The sequence below is a fragment of the Perca flavescens genome, chromosome 4 (genome assembly GCF_004354835.1).
Source record: "Perca flavescens isolate YP-PL-M2 chromosome 4, PFLA_1.0, whole genome shotgun sequence".
Lineage (NCBI taxonomy): Eukaryota > Metazoa > Chordata > Actinopteri > Perciformes > Percidae > Perca > Perca flavescens.
Genome location: NC_041334.1, coordinates 38,986,966 through 39,004,362, shown reverse-complemented (window position 1 = coordinate 39,004,362; position 17,397 = coordinate 38,986,966). Strand labels below are relative to the sequence as shown.

The 17,397-nt window shown below is 42.5% G+C and overlaps 1 protein-coding gene across 1 annotated transcript in view; it reads left to right on the top strand.

Annotated features, from left to right (window-relative positions):
• The first annotated feature begins 556 nt into the window (after positions 1 to 556).
• The window catches only part of osgn1 (oxidative stress induced growth inhibitor 1), a 29,646-nt gene continuing 12,805 nt past the window's right edge, over positions 557 to 17,397 (top strand). The window contains exons 1-3 of the mRNA XM_028576721.1: positions 557 to 757; positions 10,035 to 10,097; positions 14,024 to 14,160. Of these exons, the coding sequence (XP_028432522.1) occupies positions 10,040 to 10,097; positions 14,024 to 14,160 (195 nt within the window). The 5' untranslated portion in view covers positions 557 to 757; positions 10,035 to 10,039. The remainder of the gene's footprint in view (positions 758 to 10,034; positions 10,098 to 14,023; positions 14,161 to 17,397) is intronic.

Genomic DNA, 17,397 nt, shown 5'->3' with positions numbered 1-17,397 from the left:
CCCCCCTAAAAATTATAATAATAAAAAAAACTTTATTTTTTAAAATACATTTTGGTGTTTCTCTCTCTCTCTCTCTCTCTCTCTCTCTCTCTCTCTCTATATATATATATATATATATATATATATATATATATATATATATATATGACATGATTTATCTTGGTTTTTGTTTTGTTTTGTTTTTTAACATCACAAAAACCTGGCATTTTATATATATATATATATATATATATAGGCCAATATATACAGTGAAGCAAATACTTTATAGTATTATTGCTGCTTTTACTTAAGTAAAATATCTGAGTACTTCCCCCACCTCTGGATCTCTGTTACTAAAGAATTTCCGATAATTATATAATAAGTCTTTCCGTAAACCGGCTCTGCTCTGCTGTTACCTAACAGGAGCTCTCGGCTACTTCCGTGATTTACGTCATCCTCGTGTCCTTGTGACGACACCGCGGGTGGGGGAGGGGAGGGGTGAAGCGCAGAGCATAGCAAAGCTCGCTGCTGATTGGTCGGCGGGCCGGGCTGTCTGGTACCGCTATATAATCTGTGGATGTGCGGCTGTGAGTGTGAGCGGGCGGCTGGAGCTTCTCGTCGCACATGTTCCGGGAAGAAACCGAACGAAGAGCGTGGAACAAAAGCTGAGAAATGAATGACTGAGAGGACGAAAAGAAAACACGCTCATTTCTTCCTCTTCTTCTTCCGATAGCTGCCGGAGGAGAGCAGAGAGCTGCACCACCACCAGGAAATATCTGTGAGTAACCTTCATCTTGAATTCATGTACAGCCGAGTGCGTCAACTGTAACGCGTGGCTCGGCGGCGTGTCATTGAGCTTTATTTCTAACAGTAAATGTGCGGTAACGGCGCGCGGTGAGCGCAGGTCTGTGTGGTCAGCTCACTCTGACGGGAAATCGGTCGTGATATGAGTCATGCAGTTCACCGGAGGGTGGGCGGCTGGTCTGGACAGACAGACAGACAGACAGACAGACAGACAGGTTGCATATCAGTCGCATACTGGGACTTTTCCCAGGGTCTCATTCAGCCAATAGGTAGAATAAGTACAAGTGCAAATCCTGCTTTCGCTCGGTGGTAGTTTAAGCCCCCAACGTCGACTTCAAGGCACCTAAACCCTAAGTAACCCTAACTCTAAGTAACCCTAACTCTAAGTAACCCTAACCCTAACCTTAACCCTAGTCCTAACCCTAAACCTGGCCCCTTGTTGTCATTTGATGTCATTCATAAATACATCGCAACTGTGTGAAAATGTCATAAAGGAAAAAGATAAGATAAGTCATTTCAATGTGCAATGCATAAGAAGTAATTGTTAAAAATAACTTAAAACTATATATATATATATATATATATATATATATATATATATATATATATATATATATATATATCAAGGTAAATAAACACAATGAGGTGACTTATTTAACTAATATATAATTTACACAAAGAAGCCCATGAGTACTTTAACTTTTGATACTTTAAACCTACATTGTGTAATCTTTTGAGTTAATTCTTAGCAAACAAAAACTTTGTTCTTTCACAAATATGTGCTCATTCATGTGTAATTACTTAAGACCAAAGTTAATATTGGAGTGGCTAAACGATGGAGATACTAGGAGATCATTTTGGGTTCGTCCACCGTAGGTGGAGGGGCTAGAAAGTAATATTCAGTTGGTTGTGAGATACAATTTCACCGCTAGATGGGAGAAATTCTTACACAGCGTAGCTTTAAGTAAGCTACATTTAGCCGATAATCTATTTGTACTTAAGGATGATTTTGAATGCAGTACTTTTACTTACTTAGTTTACGACTGAATACTTCTCCCAGGTACACATGACTGCAACCACCACTGGTGGAGGAAGTACTCAGATCATTTACTTAAGTAAAAGTAGCAATACCACAGTTTACAAATACTCTGTTACAAGTAAAAGTCCTGCACATTGGCGAGTTCAGACCCCTTTTTAGGGGGGCTCAAGCCCTCCTAAATTTCATCTCAGTCCCCCTAAAAATGATAATAATAAAAAAACTAAACTTTATTTTTTTTAAATGCATATTGGTGCTTCCGGTGAGAGTTTGTGAACTTGTCTGTTAGTGACAGCAGTAGTATGTTCTCTGTGTACAGCAGTAGTAGTAGTAGTAGTAGTATGTTCCCTGTGAACAGCAGTCGTAGTATGTTCCCTGTGTACAGCAGTAGTAGTAGTATGTTCCCTGTGTACAGCAGTAGTAGTAGTAGTATGTTCCCTGTGTACAGCAGTAGTAGTATGTTCCCTGTGTACAGCAGTAGTAGTAGTAGTAGTAGTATGTTCCCTGTGTACAGCAGTAGTAGTATGTTCCCTGTGTACAGTAGTAGTAGTAGTAGTAGTAGTATGTTCCCTGTGTACAGCAGTAGTAGTAGTAGTAGTATGTTCCCTGTGTACAGCAGTAGTAGTAGTAGTATGTTCCCTGTGTACAGCAGTAGTAGTATGTTCCCTGTGTACAGCAGTAGTAGTAGTAGTAGTAGTATGTTCCCTGTGTACAGCAGTAGTAGTATGTTCCCTGTGTACAGTAGTAGTAGTAGTAGTAGTAGTATGTTCCCTGTGTACAGCAGTAGTAACCCCGTTAAGGAAAGGATTAACGGAAACGTAGTGTTGGCCAATCAGAGGAGGTTGTGCCAGACTCCCCAGAGAAGAAGTTGGTAATTTCATGGTGCAGATAATAATAATAATAATGTATACTTTATTAATCCCGCAAGGGGTAATTACAATGTTATTCACTCTGTTGTTATTACACACAGGCCTGAATTACACACACACACACACACATGCTCAGTACCTCTACATGCTCTAATGGAGAGATGGCAGAGTGGGGATGTCATGGAAAGGCCTCCCGAGCAGTTTGGGGGTTCGGTGCCTTGCTCAAGAGCACCTTGGGCAGTGCCCAGGAGGTGAACTGGCACCTCTCTCCAGCTACCAGTCCACCACCATACTGGTGGTGAGAGTGCCTGAATCCTAACCACTAGACTACCAGGGAATTAGATTAGATTAGGCTGGAACCCAGATTGAAACACAAGCAGCTAAAGTTGCTGATAGTTGGGACATTGGGTCAAAGAGACTTGTGAAAACCATTATCTGATGTTGTTGTTGTTCAGTAGCTCAGACATTATCCGCATATAAGTAAAAATGTTACTTAAGTAAAAGTAGGAAAGGATTAGAAGTAGACTGGCTCATTTTGCAGTATGGCCCATTTCAAAATAATGTATATTATATTATTTAATTATAATGATTAATGCATACAATGCTGTTACATAAGCTACCTTTTTATGTAGACTTGTAAATGTGACTCATTCACTTGTCTTTCTGGAGGGCAGCAATATAATTCACTTTATGTCAATTGGTTCCCAACCTTTCTGCTTAAAAATGAAGAAATATCTACGTGCATCCTCTTTGTATTTTATGGTCGACTCACTTAGTGTGAGTTGGGAGAAGTTCAGTGTAATTTTACACCTCAGATCTTTTTATTTGAAGGTATTTTTAAAGGCCAGCAGACTGAAAAGTCAAATGAAAGTGTCATAACAGTGCAAAAAAAAATATCAAAAGTGAGAAATCCTCACGTGAGAATCGGATACCAGTGGATTTGTCATTTTTGATTGATCAAAAAAAAGTATAATTTAATGTTTTTTGCTCGTCAATTTATACCTTTTCATTAGTAATATATAATAAATAAATAAACTAATATATTGAGTGTTTGACCATCTGACAAGCTAGCAGCACCTACTGAGCATGTGCGACTCCCAACAAAGATGGAACAGAAGTGAGATGTCTCACTCTGTAGCTAAAACAGAGAGCTCAACACACAGGGTGAAAAGAGGAGCTGCAGCAATGTGTAGTACAACAAATATATGGTGTTTTCTGAAAATTAAATCTGATACAACCTCTAAATACAATTATGAACCTGAAAATGGGCATAATATGAGCACTTTAAAGCTGAATGTCGGATTCAACGCGTACGAGAATACTTTGATTAGTTGTAGGAAGTAATTACACATGAATGAGCACGTATTTGTGAAAGAACAAAGTTTTTATTTGGTAAGAATCAACTCAAAACATTACACAATGTAGGTTCAACTGCAACAAAAGTTGAATAATCCACTTCTAGAGAAAATGTATCATGACACATTTCTAAAAATAAATAGTCAGTCGGTCTGACATTTATTTCTGCATTTGCTGCTTTCGCTCCGTTTTGCTGGAAACCTACGCTGTGCCGTATAAACGGGGCATATTTAGGTGACTCGTTGGTGAAATATGAGGAAAAGAATCGATTTAAAAAATCAGCACACAAAAAAAAAATCACGATACAGATGTCTATATCACTACACGCCAGTGTGGCCACTGAGATTAGCCAGACTGACCCTCGAAACCAAAGCTTTCTGCACACATCCCCATTTCACTGGTGGGTTCTTCCAGTGTGAATTATTGACAAATTGTGGAGAATTTGTTAACGTTAGCATTGACCAATATTACACTCTGCTTATTGCTGATTAAGCTTCTTCTGTCATGTTTTTTTTTAATGCTCTTTCATGCTGTATGACTTATTTCCAAGAAACTTATAAGCCCATCTCTGAAGGGCTGCCGCCTCTTAGTCGATTAGTCGACTAATCTGTCGTTTTGGTCTTAGTCGACTAAGATTTCTTTAGTTGATTAGTCATTTTTTTATGCTTATTCATGCTTAATTATTTATTTCAGGAAACTTCTGAGCACATTTCTGGTAAACACAAGATTTAAAGTGGTGCTTTTGCAGGATTAATTGTGGAGAAACTCAGTTTTACAGATGGTTAATTAACTACATTTATATTGTGCTTTTCTAGTCTTAACCACCTCTCAAAGCGCACAGCTCTGTCAATTAAATCAACTAATCGATTAGTCGACAAAATCCTATAAGTGTTAGTGGACTTAGGATGTCTTTAGTCGAGGACAGCTCTACATCTCTGGTTAACACGTGATTTAAAGTGGTGCTGTTGCATGATTCTTTATGAAAAAACTTGGTTTTACAGATCTGTTCGATTTTATATATATATTTATATATCGATTAATCGACAAAATCATACGAATGGAGCAGGGACTGGTGGGACCTCACCCGTGGCTGAGATGATGTGAGTAGCCTCTGCTGAAGCCTCTGGGTGGGACACAGATACAGAAAGGCACAGAGAGATTACACATGGACACATGTGGGTGTTTGCTCTGGCCAATCACAACCGTCCAATCACAATGTCAGGCTGTATCGCACGCAGCAATGTACACACAACGTTGAGCCAGACTACTGATTTTTCAACCATCCGGTGAAAACTTGAAGATCAAGTTCTTTGACTTTTGTGTTGGAGATTCCGCCAGCCAACGTGTAAGTCAACTTCAAGAATTTCTTCAGTCAAGTTTCAGAGGTAACCGAGTAACAGAGGCATGACTTAACAGAAAAACCTATTTGTATTCTAATTACCAGTTGTGTCAAACAGTGTTGATTGATTGCCACACATACTTGTGTGAGCTGGCGCATGCATGCCTGCAACTATGTTTGATGGAAGAAGGGATTATTTTTTAATTACATAACAAGCTTTCGCTTTCCCCACGCAGATTATTTTTCAACCTGCTGGTCTGGGGATTGAACCAACAACCTCCCGGTCATAAGTTTGCTTGCTAAACGCCCTAGGCAACCACTGCTTTGTTGTTATTGTCTCAGGTTTGGTGTTAATAAGTTATGTGATGCAACCGATCAACCCGAGTGTTATTACTGCCAACATTTGGCTCATTTTTTGTCCATCGATGCGACAGACAAATAAAACGGACAGCCGTCTGGTTTGAAAATAACGTTGAGTCAGCTGAGAAGAAGAACGTGGTGACTGAGAACACGTGTCGGCTGATAAACACTAGCCAAACAAATCATTAACTCAAAGTAAATGTACAGGAATAAATGGCCAAAGAAAGTACATTATTAACGCGTCAGTCACAGAAAAGCATCAAAACATATCCAGCAGACGGCAGTGTGAGTTGTATTTTCCGAGGGTTTTGAGATTACAGTGAAGGTGAATGGAGTTCCTTTCTCTTCCTGGTACTCAAAACATCTAAAAGTGACATTTAGAAAAATTAAAGACAAGTTTTGCAAAGGTGGGCGAAGCGAAAGTAATGCCGCTGGTCCTTTAACCAACACACAGCCACAATTGAAGTTATGGATTTTTTGGCAGTCTCTTACTAAAGATTGCTGCAGAGTTTGGAAACATGGTTAAAGGTCCAATGTGTGGCAGTTTCTCCCATCTAGCGTTGAGATCATATATATCGCAATCATCTCTCTCTCACCGCGCAGTTCAAAGTAGATATTCCAGCTACGGTAGCCTTCACGCTTCAAAAAGCCGTTCTCTTGCTTTTTTCAATCTCCTTTTTCTTTTTCTGGGCGAAGAAGAAGAAGACTCCTGTTCCTGAAAATGTGGATTTTGAATATGTGTGGTCCTCCATGTTTCCTTCTTCAAACAAGTCCTGTATGTCCAGTTCATGCTAATGCAAATGTAAAATTTCAAGCCAATAGGAATACTTGGAATTGATGGTGGAGGTAAATATTCATGAAAAAGGACAAGTTGGTGAACAGGCAACTAAACACGTTGCACACTGGGACTTAAAGAGATTTTAGTAGGAATATTGGGAAATAGGGTGAGATATTATCAGGGTTTGAGTCCATAATTCCTTGGATACCCAACAGTAACCGTGGAAAAACGATATATATTATAACCGACAACAATGTATTAATTACACTGAAGGAGCTTTACTGAAACTGCTTTAGGAGAACCATTTTACAGCACAGTGCCTTGTTAGCAGAGAAAGGAGGAGTGTGCTCTTACATAGGAGAGTATTTCTGCACCTTCATTCCTAAAATTACTGTCTGAATCTGATCTTATACTCAAGCTATGAAGGAGCAGGTTTGCTAAAAAGGTTTCTTGCAGCCGTGGCCACACAGTTTCCAGTGATATGAAATATAAGACAGACCAGACGAACAGTGAAGTGAAGAATGTCAGCTTTTAGTTTTTTTTTTTTTTAAATGAATAAACAGAGAAAACAATAGGCTCCGCTGACTCTGATGACTGAATCAGGCGTTTGTCACCTTTTCTTGGCGGATATACTTTAACATTCCTGCCAAAAAATAAATGAAAGAAGCCTAATTATCCTGTCAAGTCAGTGCCAAAAGGAAACTGGACCAGTAGGGCTGCACGTAGTCACATACTCTGTGTGTGTGTGTGTGTGTGTGTGTGTGTGTGTGTGTGTGTGTGTGTGTGTGTGTGTGTGTGTGTGTCTGTGTCTGGGTGTGTGTGTGTGCGCTAAACCTTTTTGGCTATAAAACACACTCCGGTCAGGGCTTGCAGCCAACCTCTGCACTGCTCTTATGTAACCTGCTTTATCTCTCTCTACCAACTTCTCTCCTTCTCTCACGCGTTCTTGTTCATTCGTTTCTCTTTTCTGCTCCTTTCTCCCTCCCTCATTCGGTCGGCTGTCTATCTGTGCATGTAAGCATGACTCTGCAGATTGTGAAAAGCTGCCGCTATGCACTGCTGCCCACGGCCTCGCCCCGCCCGACCCAACTGCATCTGCACAGGAGTGAGATCACATTTGACATCATGGATATTTTACATTTCGCTCATTAAAGTTTTAACAACAGCGCGACACATGATGTTTTAACCCCTCGTGCCCCCACAGACAACGAGTTGCATTCAGCTGGGTTTTGATATGTAGGAATAAAGATAGAGAGAGTTTAGTTTTTTTGCAGGAAAAATGAGAAAAATGAGCATTAAGAGTGCTCAATGTTTGCCCACAAACTAATTAGAAATTCACTGCCTCGTCAAAAGGGCTGGCTGTGAGATCTCAATGACGGCCATATACCGTAATAATGTTTACTTTCGTGCAGATAGCCTCATTTAAATCAACATTTTGGCAAATGTAAACACTATGCAAACAGGCACAGCGCTTCAACAAAGAGTATCTTCATTCCAAGGTATGTGGGAGGTCACAGCGCGCTCCAAATAATAGGTGTGTGCTAGTTCGAGCACGTAACAAGATATAAGACTGTCAGATGCAGTGGTCTCATCAAGTGGAATGTGTTTGATAAGTCAGCTTCTACATTTTGTTCGTGGAGTGAACAAGTATCAGTAGTTTGTCTTGTGCATGGGCGATAGTTCAGGCCTTGAGCCCTTTTCTATCTATAAAGACAGCGTGTGAGGGGAGGAGCTGAAGGAGGAGCCCAGTTTGTTCATTTGTAGGTTGGCTTGTCTGGCAGTTGTGAAAATTAAAATAGCCTACAACAAAAAGGAAGGTTATAAAGTATTAAATCAGCTTGGACAAAGACATCAGCAAGCGGTGTGCTTGTTTGAGCACATGCATGTTGTGGTGAAATATGAACTCACTGCCGCCAGCGTGCCCTGTGGGCTGTTCCTGTGATTGGCTAAATGAACTGTATTGTGTGTGTATTGTCGGTCCCTGGCTACTAGTATAAATCATGTGATGCATCCGTGAGGTATTGGTCATATGTATAGTCCAAACTAAGTAATTGTCTAAACTCATGAAGAGCAAAAAAAATAAATAAGAAATCAACTAATCGATTAGTCGACAAAATTGTGTAAGTGTTAGTCGACTCAGAACTTCTTTAGTCGAGGACAGCCCTAGAATTAAGCTGTCGATTTTTAAGTATTGAAATCAGAAGCAGAATCGGCAATTCAGACCCAGCGTAGCTTACCGTCTGCTTCCCTGAAGTCACCACCGTGGGTGTGGAGGGTTTTGGTCCAGTTGCGATAGAAGGAACTTTGTTACAACACAGGAAAGCACAGTGTTTGTGGAAGAAGGCAGTGATTCACACGATGATTTGCTAAAAATGTCGAAATACTTTCGTGGAAAGTGTTGACATAAGCTACAGCAGGAAGTGAGTGAGGCATTGTTGCACACAATTATGAGGTTTCGCTGCTCACCACAAGAGAGAGGATGAAAGTTTATATTATACACATTACAGAGCAACTATATAAACTTGGAACAAAAGGCTTGATAAGAAATAAGAAATCAACTAATCGATTAGTCAACAAAATTGTGTAAGTGTTAGTCGACTAAGAACTTCTTTAGTCGAGGACAGCCCTAGAATTAAGCTGTCGATTTTTAAATATTGAAATCAGAAGCAGAATCGGCAATTCAGACACAGCGTAGCTTACCGTCTGGTAGCGTGCAACTAAAGACGGGGTAACGCTAGCTTACCGGTGGCCTGCAGCTGCTCTCTTCCAGACTCCGTGGCCACTGTCGGAGTCGGATGTGACAGAGAAACACCAACACTGGAAAATCCTATCCTCCTGCTTCCCTGAAGTCACCACTGTGGCCCCTTTTAGCCTTCCCCTGTAAGTTAGTCATGGAAACAAACAACAGAGGTAAAGCATGTGGGCTCAAGCGGGAACTCCTTGATGCATTCGGTAAACTAATGATGCGTTCAATTGCAACTTGTAAAGTACCCTGCCTGGGTGTAGCCCTCTTTCATCTCTCGCTCAGGTCACACACACACACACACACTGCTCTCAAGAGTCTTTGTTTAGTCAGGTCATGTTGCTAAGTTAAACTATGAGGTCAGACAGTGTGTGTGTGTGTGTGTGTGTGTGTGTGTGTGTGTGTGTGTGTGTGTGTGTGTGTGTGTGTGTGTGTGTGTGTGTGTGTGGTCAGTGGAAATGTACTGACTGACCCATGTGACTGGTGACTGGACTTGGCAATGATTAACTCATTCACCCGTACTCTACTATCTCTGTTACAGATAATATAACGTATTTTGATTTTGCATGGGTAATAATAATAATGATAATAATTATTTATTCTCCATCAAATCTGAGCGTTTTTTAAACAACTTTTTATCTTGACTTTTAAGCAGTAAATACTTTCAGTACTGCCTGACACTACAAAGCAGTAAAACTACACTGTAATACTACTACACTGTAGTACAGCTAAGCCAGGGATCTCTAATAATACTGTCTTTCTCTCCTCAGTCAAAATGGATCTTCATGATAAAGAAATTATGCCGGAAGAGATTTTGCCTGTGGTGATCATCGGTAAGAAACACACACACAAACACACACACACACACACACACACACACACACACACACACACACACACACACACGTACGTACGTTAAATGCATAATTGCACGTTGTCATTTTGATTATGCAGTGGGAAACCTTGAAGCAGAAGCAGCTAGATTTGCTTAGGTGATAACTTGTGTAGCTATCTATGAAACAGCCCAACTCCCCTTTTTCCTACCTTCTCCCAAGCACCTGAACGCACCACCGATAAAACAACATTTCACACTCTCAGCTGCATTACCAGGTAACTATTAAGCCTAGCTCGACAAACATTACAACACACACGTTGTTCGCTGTGATGGATTAACTATCCCACGTAGGGCTGCAACTAACGATTATTTTCATCGCCGATTCATCTCTTGATCATTTTTAAATTGATCGATTAGTTTGTTTGGTGTATAAAATGTCAGAAAATGGTAAAAAAAAAATGTGGATCAGTGTTCCCCAAAAGCCTAAAATGACATCCTCAAGTGTCTTATTTTGTCCACAACTCAAAGATATTTACTTTACTGTCATACAAATGAGAGCAAATTGTGCCAAATCTCATATAGAGCTGCCAAAAAAATGGTAAAGAAGGAGTGGCAGAGTAGTGAGTGTGGAGGGTTTTGGTCCAGTTGCGATAGAAGGAACGTTGTTACAACACAGGAAAGCACAGTGTTTGTGGAAGAAGGCAGTGATTCACACGAAGATTTGCTAAGAATGTCTAAATACTTCGTAGAAAGTGTTGACATAAGCTAAAGCAGGAAGTGCGTCAGGCATTGTTGCACACAACAAGAGAGAGGATGAAAGTTTATGTTATACACATTACAGAGCAACTATATAAACCTGCAAGAAAAGGCAAAATATCATTATTTAATTTATTTATTTTTTAACTTGTGTTAAGTATTTTATTACCGAGTCCTCAAATAGTCACAATATTTGTGTGCAAATTATTTATTTCATTGCAAAACTTTCAGTCGGTTTCTTAAAAAGTGAAAGTGTGATATCCATTAGTCATCATGAGAAAGCAAATATGAGTATTTACTGCTTTGCATTTGTCCCGTGTGTGTGTGTGTGGGCGTGCACTTTTGCTGAGTCATTGTACAGGTTAATGTGTGTTATTCAAACTTACCGAGTCATGCTGCAAGAGTTTGTTTTTTTTTGTCAGCTGCACAGTGGCTGTGCAGCTGTGGCTATTTGTGTTTTCTGCAGTTGTTTCTTTAGACCGAATTTATGCAAATGTTACAAACACACAATGCTCCCACACAGTAACAGCTACCACACACACAGTAACCACACACACAATAACAGCTACCACACACACAATAACAGCTACCACACACACAGTAACAGCTACCACACACACACACCACACACACAGTAACCACACACACAATAACAGCTACCACACACACAATAACAGCTACCACACACACAGTAACCACACACACAATAACAGCTACCACACACACAATAACAGCTACCACACACACACCACAGCTACCACACACACAATAACAGCTACCACACACACAGTAACAGCTACCACACACACAGTAACCACACACACAATAACAGCTACCACACACACAATAACAGCTACCACACACACAGTAACAGCTACCACACACACAGTAACAGCTACCACACACACAGTAACAGCTACCACACACACAGTAACAGCTACCACACACACAGCTACCACACACACAATAACAGCTACCACACACACAGTAACAGCTACCACACACACAGTAACAGCTACCACACACACAGTAACCACACACACAATAACAGCTACCACACACACAATAACAGCTACCACACACACAGTAACAGCTACCACACACACAGTAACAGCTACCACACACACAGTAACAGCTACCACACACACAGTAACACCTACCACACACACAGTAACCACACACACAGTAACATCTACCACACACACAGTAACAGCTACCACACACACAGTAACAGCTACCACACACAGTAACAGCTACCACACACACAATAACAGCTACCACACACACAGTAACAGCTACCACACACACAGTAACATCTACCACACACACAGTAACAGCTACCACACACACAGTAACAGCTACCACACACACAGTAACACCTACCACACACACAGTAACCACACACACAGTAACCACACACACAGTAACATCTACCACACACACAGTAACAGCTACCACACACACAGTAACAGCTACCACACACAGTAACAGCTACCACACACACAGTAACAGCTACCACACACACAATAACAGCTACCACACACACAGTAACATCTACCACACACACAGTAACAGCTACCACACGCACAATAACAGCTACCACACACACAGTAACAGCTACCACACACACAGTAACATCTACCACACACACAGTAACAGCTACCACACACACAGTAACATCTACCACACACACAGTAACAGCTACCACACACACACAACAGCTACCACACACACAACACACACACACACCACACACAGTAACAGCTACCACACACACAATAACAGCTACCACACACACAGTAACAGCTACCACACACACAGTAACAGCTACCACACACACAATAACAGCTACCACACACAACATCTACCACACACACAGTAACAGCTACCACACACACAGTAACATCTACCACACACACAGTAACATCTACCACACACACAGTAACATCTACCACACACACAGTAACAGCTACCACACACACAGTAACAGCTACCACACACACAGTAACATCTACCACACACACACACCACACAACAGTAACACTACCACACACACAGTAACAGCTACCACACACAGTAACATCTACCACACACACAGTAACAGCTACCACACACACAGTAACAGCTACCACACACACAGTAACATCTACCACACACACAGTAACAGCTACCACACACACAGTAACATCTACCACACACACAACACACCACAACAACAGCTACCACACACACACAGTAACATCTACCACACACACAGTAACAGCTACCACACACACAGTAACAGCTACCACACACACAGTAACAGCTACCACACACACAGTAACATCTACCACACACAGTAACAGCTACCACACACACAGTAACAGCTACCACACACACAGTAACATCTACCACACACACAGTAACCACACACACAGTAACAGCTACCACACACACAGTAACATCTACCACACACACAGTAACAGCTACCACACACACAGTAACAGCTACCACACACACAGTAACAGCTACCACACACACAACAGCTACCACACACAGTAACAGCTACCACACACAGTAACATCTACCACACACAGTAACAGCTACCACACACACAGTAACAGCTACCACACACACAGTAACATCTACCACACACACAGTAACAGCTACCACACACACAACATCTAACATCTACCAACACACCACACAGTAACATCTACCACACACACAGTAACAGCTACCACACACACAGTAACATCTACCACACACACAGTAACATCTACCACACACACAGTAACAGCTACCACACACACAGTAACATCTACCACACACACAGTAACATCTACCACACACACAGTAACAGCTACCACACACACAGTAACATCTACCAGAGGATGATGAGGGTTAATAATCAACCACAACCAACCACATTGCTTAGCTACAACAACCTCAGTCCCATTGAAACTAACTCTCTCACTCTCTGTCTCTCTCTCTGTCTCACTCTCTCACTCTCTCTGTCTCTCTCTCTGTCTCACTCTCTCTCTCTCTCTGTCTCTCTCTCACTCTCTCTGTGTCTCTCTCTCTGTCTCACTCTGTCTCTCTCTCTGTCTCTCTCTCACTCTCTGTGTCTCTCTCTCTCTCTCTCTCTCTGTCTCTCTCTCTCTCTCTCTCTCTGTTTCTGTTTCTCAGGTAACGGCCCATCTGGGATCTGTCTGTCCTACCTGTTGTCAGGTTACACCCCCTACCTGTCACCTGAGGCGTCTCATCCCAACCCCCTGCTGCACAGCAAACTGGGAGAACAGCCTCACCTGTCGCTGCTGGAGCAGGTAACACACAGAAACACACACACACACACACTGGAGCAGGTAACACACAGAAACACACACACACTGGAGCAGGTAACACACAGAAACACACACACACACACTGGAGCAGGTAACACACAGAAACACACACACACACTGGAGCAGGTAACACACAGAAACACACACACACACTGGAGCAGTTAACACACAGAAAGAAACACACACACACACACACACACTGGAGCAGGTAACACACAGAAACACACACACACTGGAGCAGGTAACACACAGAAACACACACACACACTGGAGCAGGTAACACACAGAAACACACACACACACTGGAGCAGTTAACACACAGAAACACACACACACACACACTGGAGCAGGTAACACACAGAAACACACACACACTGGAGCAGGTAACACACAGAAACACACACACACTGGAGCAGGTAACACACAGAAACACACACACACTGGAGCAGGTAACACACAGAAACACACACACACACTGGAGCAGGTAACACACAGAAACACACACACACACTGGAGCAGTTAACACACAGAAACACACACACACTGGAGCAGGTAACACACAGAAACACACACACACACTGGAGCAGGTAACACACAGAAACACACACACACACTGGAGCAGTTAACACACAGAAAGAAACACACACACACACACACACAGCAGGTAACACACAGAAACACACACACACTGGAGCAGGTAACACACAGAAACACACACACACACACACTGGAGCAGGTAACACACAGAAACACACACACACACACACTGGAGCAGGTAACACACAGAAACACACACACACACTGGAGCAGTTAACACACAGAAACACACACACACACACACTGGAGCAGGTAACACACAAAAACACACACACACACTGGAGCAGGTAACACACAGAAACACACACACACTGGAGCAGGTAACACACAGAAACACACACACACTGGAGCAGGTAACACACAGAAACACACACACACACTGGAGCAGGTAACACACAGAAACACACACACACACTGGAGCAGTTAACACACAGAAACACACACACACTGGAGCAGGTAACACACAGAAACACACACACACACTGGAGCAGGTAACACACAGAAACACACACACACACTGGAGCAGTTAACACACAGAAAGAAACACACACACACACACACTGGAGCAGGTAACACACAGAAACACACACACACACTGGAGCAGGTAACACACAGAAACACACACACACTGGAGCAGGTAACACACAGAAACACACACACACACTGGAGCAGGTAACACACAGAAACACACACACACACTGGAGCAGGTAACACACAGAAACACACACACACACTGGAGCAGGTAACACACACAAACACACACACACTGGAGCAGGTAACACACAGAAACACACACACACACACACACACACACACACTGGAGCAGTTAACACACAGAAACACACACACACACTGGAGCAGGTAACACACAGAAACACACACACACACTGGAGCAGGTAACACACACAAACACACACACACTGGAGCAGGTAACACACAGAAACACACACACACACACACACTGGAGCAGTTAACACACAGAAACACACACACACACTGGAGCAGGTAACACACAGAAACACACACACACACTGGAGCAGGTAACACACACAAACACACACACACTGGAGCAGGTAACACACAGAAACACACACACACACACACACACTGGAGCAGTTAACACACAGAAACACACACACACACACACACACACACACACTGGAGCAGGTAACACACAGAAACACACACACACACTGGAGCAGTTAACACACAGAAACACACACACACTGGAGCAGGTAACACACAGAAACACACACACACTGGAGCAGTTAACACACAGAAACACACACACACACTGGAGCAGGTAACACACAGAAACACACACACACACTGGAGCAGGTAACACACACACACACACACACACTGGAGCAGTTAACACACAGAAACACACACACACACACTGGAGCAGGTAACACACAGAAACACACACACACACACTGGAGCAGGTAACACACACACACACACACACACTGGAGCAGTTAACACACAGAAACACACACACACACTGGAGCAGTTAACACACAGAAACACACACACACACACTGGAGCAGGTAACACACAGAAACACACACACACACTGGAGCAGTTAACACACAGAAAGAAACACACACACACACACACACTGGAGCAGGTAACACACAGAAACACACACACACACTGGAGCAGGTAACACACAGAAACACACACACACTGGAGCAGGTAACACACAGAAACACACACACACACTGGAGCAGGTAACACACAGAAACACACACACACACTGGAGCAGGTAACACACAGAAACACACACACACACTGGAGCAGGTAACACACAGAAACACACACACACACTGGAGCAGGTAACACACACAAACACACACACACTGGAGCAGTTAACACACAGAAACACACACACACACACACACACTGGAGCAGTTAACACACAGAAACACACACACACACTGGAGCAGGTAACACACAGAAACACACACACACACTGGAGCAGGTAACACACAGAAACACACACACACACTGGAGCAGGTAACACACACAAACACACACACACTGGAGCAGGTAACACACAGAAACACACACACACACACACACACACACTGGAGCAGTTAACACACAGAAACACACACACACACTGGAGCAGGTAACACACAGAAACACACACACACACTGGAGCAGGTAACACACACAAACACACACACACTGGAGAAGGTAACACACAGAAACACACACACACACACACACACACTGGAGCAGTTAACACACAGAAACACACACACACACACACACACACTGGAGCAGGTAACACACAGAAACACACACACACACTGGAGCAGGTAACACACAGAAACACACACACACTGGAGCAGTTAACACACAGAAACACACACACACACTGGAGCAGGTAACACACAGAAACACACACACACACTGGAGCAGGTAACACACACAAACACACACACACTGGAGCAGGTAACACACAGAAACACACACACACACACACTGGAGCAGTTAACACACAGAAACACACACACACACTGGAGCAGGTAACACACAGAAACACACACACACACTGGAGCAGGTAACACACACAAACACACACACACTGGAGCAGGTAACACACAGAAACAC